Source organism: Nelusetta ayraudi, unplaced genomic scaffold (genome assembly GCF_046127955.1).
Source record: "Nelusetta ayraudi isolate G7.1 ecotype Tasmania unplaced genomic scaffold, CSIRO-AGI_Nayr_v1 ptg000023l, whole genome shotgun sequence".
Lineage (NCBI taxonomy): Eukaryota > Metazoa > Chordata > Actinopteri > Tetraodontiformes > Monacanthidae > Nelusetta > Nelusetta ayraudi.
The window spans coordinates 3,971,001-3,980,000 of NW_027466073.1; the positions used below are offsets into that span (position 1 = coordinate 3,971,001).

At 41.5% G+C, this 9,000-nt stretch overlaps 1 protein-coding gene across 1 annotated transcript in view; it reads right to left on the reverse strand.

The window, feature by feature from the left end:
- Positions 1 to 9,000, reverse strand: part of LOC142889628 (NLR family CARD domain-containing protein 3-like) — a 391,584-nt gene that overhangs the window by 378,158 nt on the left and 4,426 nt on the right. Inside the window, exons 4-5 of the mRNA XM_076028403.1 lie at positions 8,385 to 8,558; positions 7,899 to 8,072 (exon numbers count right to left, since the gene is read on the reverse strand). Of these exons, the coding sequence (XP_075884518.1) occupies positions 7,899 to 8,072; positions 8,385 to 8,558 (348 nt within the window). The remainder of the gene's footprint in view (positions 1 to 7,898; positions 8,073 to 8,384; positions 8,559 to 9,000) is intronic.

Here is a 9,000-nt window from a genome sequence, read left to right on the forward strand (position 1 = left end):
AAATGATGGAGTGAGTGGAGTTTTCATCACTATATGAAATTAAAAATATGAATGTCTATAACACTGTAATGTCCATTAAACCAATCAGAAGCACAACAATAATACTGAAATAATGAATCACCACAATAAAATATTTTATATCAACCTGTTTAGTCATGTGACCACTGATCAGCTGTTAACAATGTTGGAATTCATTGATTCATTTTGCCTCAAAGGTTCAGTGTGTAAAATCAGTGCAGATTTATTGCTGAAAGCTTCATATACAACCGTCAATATAGTTTGAAGTCTTTGATTCGTAGAAAATAAAAGTCCTCTGCTTTTCCTGCCATTAGAATGCTTCTTTCTAGAAACAGACAGAAGGTCAAAGGTCGTGGCCATCTTGCACTGCCATGTTTGTAGGCGGCTGGTTGGGAAGATGAGTTTGAGAGACAGTTTCATATTGATGGTTGGAGGCTGGAATCCTCTAATAAAGCAAGTGCTGAGAACAAATGGTTATTAAGTGACTGAAATGCAGTGGAATCTTTTCTGCATCTTGCTCATCAATACTGAACTGACTGAGATGATAGAACCTGCATTGACCCTTGACCTTCTGCTGAGTCCAGCTGGATCTATCTACAGTATCTAAGTGCTCATACAGGTGGCTAATGCTAGCGCTAGCTGAAAATCATGCTAGCACTGGACTGTCTGCTGTGACTATGACTGATTGTGATGCTAATAGATGGTTGTAATATTTGTGTTGATGGAACTTTATCATTATACAGAGAACTAGACACCTTTGCTGTCAACCACATCCTTTATGATGCTGGAAGGCTACCGTAGTTCACTGGCAAGAAGGGGAGAGGGAGCGTCAGCAAGTAAGCACTGCAATCTGATGGCACTAGATGGCAGGATTTTACATACTGGACCTTCAAACCCAGTTTCACTCATTTCAAACACAAACCAGTGACTGGAAATTGAATTTCCAACAGCAGTAAAGTGAAAATCATGACAACAATAACAAGAGTGATAGAAGTTGTAAAGTGAAGAGGGTGAACTGACCTCAGAGTCTCCAGTTTACAGTCTGGACTCTGCAGAAAACCACTCAGCTCCTTCACTGTTGAATCCTGCAGCTGGTTGTCACTCAGGTCCAGGTGTCTGAGGTGGGAGGGGTTGGACTTCAGAGCTGAGAGCAGCCAATCACAGCTGAGCTCTGACAACCTGCACCTCTCCAGCCTGAATGTAGAATAAATGATGGAGAGTTTATAATGATGGAGAGTTTTTCCAGGGTGTCATCACTCTGAAAATCAAAGTGAAATGTCGACTTCAGAATCTGACTCTACAGAATAAAATGGGAGAGGGAGGGTGAGCGAACGAGTGCTGCACTGTGGAGTCCATTACTGGCTCTTGATGATGTTGGTGTCTGGGCCCCCTTGCACCAAAGTAGGATTGCGTCATCCAAGATGAGTCACTAAGCCTTCAGCGTTCAACCAATCCACAACACGTGTGTCCAGGCTTCATGGGTCGCACTAAAAGCCATCCAGGATGAGAAGACACGGATTCATCAAGCCAGGTGAAAGCTATCCTGGATCAGTGCGCCATGCACGTGGCTTCCTTCCATAGACCCCGGTTATGGAGCTGGGATTAACGGATTGGCCATCTTTGACCTCCTCATAAGCCTCCATGAGGATTTGCGCCTGGGACGGGGATTCAGACTCTCGAACTTTCTTTTTTTTTGTAATTTATTGTTTATTTGGAGAAGCAAGTGTACAGACATTTCTCTTGCGTACAATATAAAGTCCACATCAAGTGTGGATATGAAAATATAATTGCTAATAATACTCCATTCCTTTTAACATAAAAAAGAAAGAAAAAAAAAACTAACAAAAAAAAAAACACAGTAAAATGTGTATCATCTCATGAACCAGTCTAGCAGTGTGTATCATGACAATGATTTTACAGAGCAGTCAAATTCAGTTTACAGAAATTACAGCTTTTATATATTCCGTCCATTTTGTCCATATCCTGAAAAAGGAGTCTCTTTGACCTTTAAGACAGAATGACAATTTCTCTAGAATGTAAATATTCTGAACAATATCAATCCATTCATCAATTGTAGGTGCTTCAGTCCTCAACCATTTTCTCGTGATAGTTTTTTTGCTTGCTGCCAGAAGCATTGCCATGAGTTTTTTATCTGACAAATTCCAGTTATCCCATGAGATGTCTCCTAAGTACAGGACTTCACATTTACAAGGAATTTTCTCAACAAAAATGTTATTTAAGTGCATGCACAGTTGATCCCAGAATGGTTTGATCACCGGACAACCCCAGAAGATATGGTAATGATTTGCCTTGTCTGTCTTACATTGTCTCCAGCAGGTAGCACTGTTGCTGTGATGTTTTTTCTGGGCAGGGGTTACAAAAAACCGAACAATGTTCTTCCAACAGAATTCCCTCCATGAATTGGAGCTTGAGGTCGTCCATTGAAATTTGTGAATCTTTTCCCAGCTTTCAACTGAAATAATTAAATTTCCTTCTTTTTGCCATTTATTCCTTATGTAGTCTGTGTCAACTTGTTTGTACAGCTGAATACCATTGTATAACTTGGAGACAACTTTAGTACAGGAACCTGATTTCAACAATGACAAAAGCACTTCTAAGAATCCTGGTCCAGCTGTTTCCCAAGTTTCTTGTAGATTATGATTATAGTAAGACCTAACCTGCAGATATCTGAAGAAGTCATCCTTCTCCAACCCATTTGACCTTTGAAGTTCTTCAAAACTCTGAAACACCCCCCTCTTGATAAATGTAATAGGTGGTTAATCCTTTTGAGATCCATCCCTTGAATCTCCCGTCATTCTTGTTTGGTTTAAAAGCCGAGTCAAAAGCGCACCACTTGAACATTTTGATCTGGTTACCTAAATGGCAAATTTTCACTATTCTTCTCCAAGAGTTTAGCATTGTGTATAACATCGAGTCATGCGGTATCATCAAATCATCTTGTAGTTCTTTGTCCATCAACATCGATAAGAGAGGTACACCTTCCACTGAGGAACTCTCTATGTCTTTCCATCCTGCATTGTATTGTGGACAGCATAGATAGATTAATGGTTTCAGTTGAGCTGCAAGATAATATTCCTGTAGGTTGGGAAGACCCAACCCCCCTTTTCTCTTTCTTCAACTGCAGTGTTCTGTACCTTATTCTGGCCTTTTTCCCTTGCCAGATATATTGTGATATTAATCTGTCCCACTCTGTAAATTGTTTCTCTGGAATCAAGATAGGTAAGCACTGAAATAGATATAACAAGCGTGGACTGACTCAACTCTGGAGTGTAAATTGAAAAAAGGGATCACATTCCATCTCTGTATGTCTATTTTTAGTCTTGATGGTAGGGGGCCATAGTTGGCATCGAAAGTCCTGGAAAATTCTTTTGTTAGAAAACCCCCCAAATATTTTATGGAATCCGCCTCCCAATTCCATCTATACAAACTCTTAATTTTGTTTGGAGGGACATAATTCAGTGTTAAAACCTGAGTCTTGTTGATATTAATCTTGTAACCCGACAATGAACCATATTCCGCAATCATCTCCATTAATATGGGTATAGTTTAAGTTGGATTTGTTATAGTTAGTATTAAATCATCAGCGAACAGGGATAGCTTTTGTTCACCAGAGGCCATCGCAACTCCTGTTATGTCAGGCCTCTGCCTTATCCATTGGCTCAAAGGCTCTATAAAAAGGGCGAAGAGGAGAGGTGAAATACAACACCCCTGCCTCGTACCTCTTTCCAAAATAAATGATTCCGATAGATCTCCGTTAATTTTTATCTTAGCTGATGGTTTCTCGTACAATGCCGCCAATACATCAATTAAGGACTGGTGGAATCCAAATTTATGCAACACTTTATACAGAAATGACCATCTGACCGAGTCAAATGCCTTTTCTGCGTCCAAACTCAGCATTGCAGTTTCTATTTTGTTTTGTTCTACGTGATTCAAGATGTGAAATGTTTTTCTGGTGTTGTCCTGAGTCATTCTGTGTTTGATAAAACCCGTCTGGTCCTTATGTATTATGTCGGGCAAAATCTTTTCAAGCCTCTGTGAAAATATGGCAGTAAATAATTTATAATCAATATTTAACACACTCACTGGACGGTAGTTACCACAATCCAATTTATCCTTCCCCTCCTTAGGAATTACTGATATTATTGCGTCTCTCCATGAAGGAGGGATTATTTTCTCTTTCGAAATGCAGTTAAACGCTCTCAATAAAGTAGGGATTAACTGATCTGCCATTTCTTTATACCACTCGGAGGTAAAACCATCCATTCCTGGGGATTTTCCTCCTTTTAACTTTCCAATAACTGCTCGTAGTTCTTCATCGGTTATCTCCGATATTAATTTTTTATTTTGTTCACTCGTGACTGTAGGGAGAGTCAGGTGGGAAAGAAAGATGTCTATCTGATGATCGTTGTTTAATTTGGGTTGGGAATATAAGGTCTGATAAAAGTTTTTAAAACATTTATGAATATTTCCCAGTCCTGTCTCAACACCATTTGTATTTGTGTTTCGTATTTTATAAATAGTTCTATCTGACTGTTGTTTTCGTAATTTAAATGCTAAGAGCTTGAGCGATTTCTCCCCCCCTTCATAATATATAGTCTTGTAAGGAGAAGTTTCTTTTGTATCTCTAGTGTGTTTAACTCATCCAATTCTCTTTTCACTTCCTTGATTTTAATATTTGTTACCTCCCGGAAGGTTTTAGAATGCTCCTGTTGGAGTTTCCTTAACTCCTCCTCCAGTTTGTATTGTTTTTGTAATCTCATTTTCTTTTCGTTTGAGGAGATCGCTATTATTTTACCCCTGATCACCGACTTTAACGCGTCCCAGAGTATAATTGGCCCCACCTCTTCATTGTCGTTTTCATCCAAGTATCTTTTAATTTCATCTTTCAAATTATTTTTAATAATTTTATTTTTCAGCAAGTTTGTGTTAAACCTCCAGAGAGTGAATCTGTTTTTCTTAGTCAGAAAAAAAGACATATAAATTGGACTGTGGTCCGAGTTAGGGCTCTGGCCGATTTCACATTTTTCTATCCTATGAATATCATCTTTGAGCATGAAAAAATAATCTATGCGTGAGTATACTTTGTATGGAGGGGAGTAATGCGTGTAATCCCGACGACATGGATTTTTAACTCTCCATACATCCACCAATCCAGTTTCTTCTAACATGTTTCTGATTCTTTTACTGATAGTTTGTGTATTAGATTTTCCATCAGACGAATCCAAATTCGGGTTTAATCTAACATTAAAGTCCCTGGCATATATCAATACCCCTTGACTTTTTGTTACTGTCATTTCAAATATGTGTCTATAGAAGGTCCAGTCGCTACCAGGTGGAGCATAAACATTAATAAGAGTTATCAGGACGCCATCAATTTTCCCTGTAGTCAAAACAAATCTGCCTTCCTTGTCTTTATGTTCTGCAATATGTTCATAGTGCAGGGTACTTGATATTAAAGTTGCCACCCCTCTTCGCCTCCCCGAAGCATGGGAAGAAAAATACACATATTTATATCCCATCTTATTCAACTTGGCATGTTCGGAATCGTCTAGGTGGGTTTCCTGCAGAAAAGCTATTTGGACCTTTTCTTTCTTTAATTTAGATAAAATCTTCCATCTTTTTATCGGATTATGCATCCCATTTATATTGAATGAAACCACCTTCAGTTGTTTTCTTTCCATTTAAGTGATGTCTTCCATTTCACCAATCACATTGGAGAGCCCCCTCAAGCCCACTAGAACTAAAAGAACATGAACAGATAAAGCAAGAACATACATACTCACTGCACAATGAAAAAACAAAAAAACAAAAAACAAAACAAAACAAGCTCGGCTTCCAAACAGGGGTCCATAACCTAGACCCTGTTGAGCTTCTTGGTGACAGCCCGGAAGGGAATGTCCTCCCAAATCTATTGGTGAGGGCCCTTCAGGTGGCAGCAGCACAGTTCCGGATGGACCCTGACGAACCTTTTTGTGAAACTATCATCTTTAACTTAGCCTATGTAGAAATTTCTATCTGAGAAGTGTACCTCAAGAGGAAAAACATGGTATCCTTCAGTTCTCAAGGAGCTGGTGGTGATGTTCTCCTAAATGCCCGGAGCCTCTCTTTGTAGTTGACTTCTCTTGAAGAGCTGGAGGCGCCTTTCTCTCTTCTCCCTCCTGTCCTAGTCCAGGTCAGCCGCTCGATCTGCTCCTTCAGGGAATCAGGTGAACTGATGACTTTCACTTTGTAACCTCTTTTGACCATGTCCTCCGTAGCCTCCTCTATGTTGTCGTAGGTTCTGGGCCCTTCTTCATATCTCACTCGCAATCTCGCCGGAAAAAGGGTCTGGAACGAGACCCCGTTCTCCTTCAGAGCCCTACGAACCTCCGTATACTCTCGTCGTTTTCTGAGAATGACTGGTGGGTAGTCGTGGTCGAGATTTATTCGCTTTTCACGCCAAAAGAGTCCCTTTTGTTGCCAAGCCTTGCGCAGTACAGACTCTTTCATTTTGAAGCTCGAAAACCTCACAAGTATTGAACGTGGTGATACATTCTTCGGGGGTTGCGGTCCCAGCGCCCGATGTGCTCTTTCTATCCGCACGTCTGCCGCGTTCTCGACCAGACCGAGCCCCTCTTTCAGTAAGGTCTCCACAAATGTAGTCATCGACTCCGAGTCCTTCTCGGACCCCTCCGGAACACCGTAGATCCTGACATTTTCCCGACGAGATCGACTGTCTAGGTCCGTTAGCTTTTCTTCCAGCTTCACGTGTAACTTTAGCAGCCCGGTTAACACTTCCTCCGTGTTTAGAGTCCTCTCTTCATTTTTCTCCACCCGCTCCTCCACTTCGCTGATTCTTGCATTCGTTTTATTAATTTCCTCCTTGATAGACTTCAGTTGTTCGTTGTTTTCCTGACGGAAACCTCTCAGTTCTTCTAGTAACACTTCTAAGCTAGCCATCTCGTCCTCGCTTCTTCGTTAGCCCGTGGCTTCACGGAGTTAGCTGTAACTACTTCCTTTCTCTCGATTGTTATATAGAAGCAGGGGCTTCGTTTGTCGTCTTACCCCCTCTGTACGTTTACCGTGGTATGTGGAAATTATATTACTCAACTGGATGGGGGTAGGTCTGTGATTTCTTCGGTTCTTTCGGGAGCCGTTCTATCGAGCTGCCATCTCCATGAGTCTCCAGACTCTCGAACTTTCAAAGCTCGCGAGCTTGGAAGCCCAGACTCCCAGGTCATAGTCATGCGCACCAAGCATTCAGCATAAGGGATCTTCCCTTGGCCAAGCAGCCAGGGCGCATGATCAATTGGAGGCATAGTGACAGGACCGTCCACTGTCACAAAAACAAGCTCATGTTACTCTTTGATGTGTCTTCATCTTTCTATGGGATGTGTATTTTTATATAGGATGCATGGCAAAGTAGAAGTCATCTTAGAAATGATCCAATGATTGCAATATGATCTCAACTCATTTCTTTATCATGATTGAAATGAAATGATTCCAAAGCTTGAAATAATGACAGTGGCTGGAGGTGAATGTGATAACAATGTGCAGTGTTGAGTGGAAGAAGCACTGCCTTCCACTGGTGGTGACTGTTGACTGAGACAAGGATGAAATAGATCCTGGAACTCAGCCTGGTCTGGAGCAGCTCACTCCACACAATAAATCTCCATGGTAACTTCTAGCAGAACATATCTCACTTCCACCTATCCCACTGTTGTGCAACCACATCAAACATCAATTGATCCAGGATAACCAAGATATCCCGGCTTAATCCCTCATCCTAGTTTCCTGCAACAGGGCCCAGTCAAGTGAAAATCATGACAACAATAACAAGAGTGATAGAAGGTGTAGAGTGAAAAGGGTGAACTGACCTCAGAGTCTCCAGTTTACAGTCTGGACTCTGCAGAAAACCACTCAGCACCTTCACTCCTGAATCCTGCAGCTGGTTGAGACTCAGGTCCAGGTGTCTGAGGTGGGAGGGGTTGGACTTCAGAGCTGAGAGCAGCCAATCACAGCTGAGCTCTGACAACCTGCAGCTCTCCAACCTGAATGTAGAATAAATGATGGAGAGTTTTTCCAGGGTGTCATCACTCTGAACATCAAAGTGAAATGTGGACTTCAGAATCTGACACGACAGAAACAGAGAGGGAGGGAGAGAGGGTGAGTGAGTGAGCGCTGCAATCTGAAATCTGACCACTAGATTGCAGTATTTTACACACTGGACCTTTAAACCCAGTTTCACTCATTTCAAACACAAACCAGTGACTTCAAATTGAATTTCCAACAGCAGTGAAGTGAAAATCATGACAACAATAACAAGAGTGACAGAAGTTGTAGAGTGAAGAGGGTGAACTGACCTCAGAGTCTCCAGTTTACAGTCTGGACTCTGCAGAAAACCACTCAGCTCCTTCACTGTTGAATCCTGGAGCTGGTTCTGACTCAGGTCCAGGAGTCTGAGGTGGGAGGGGTTGGACTTCAGAGCTGAGAGCAGCCAATCACAGCTGAGCTCTGACAAACTGCACCTCTCCAACCTGAATAAAGAATGAATATTTGATTCCTTCCATGGTGTAAATGTCATATTCAGAGTCATTCCTCCCTGTTGATGATCCAGATGTGCGGCTGTTGGGATCATTGAGTCATTCCCTCAAAGGAGTCATTGTGCCAGTGTGTTGTCAACACAATAACAACAGCAGTGTGTCAGTCAGTGTGCAGCCAATCAGCAGTGAAGATGGAAAATAATCAGTGAGTCCTTTGTGTGCTTGTGGCTGTTTTCAGTCATCAGAGTCTCGTTACAAGTCAAACACATTCAAAGGACAAGATGAAGAAATACTGCTGCACTATTAATCTGCCTTCACAGGATCTTCTGCTCAGTCATGTGACCTTCATCACCAATCAACAACTTCCATTGAGCTCTCAAGTGACTGGAGACATTTTCCACACTTTCTTCCACCATCCAAAGTCTTTTCTGGCTGC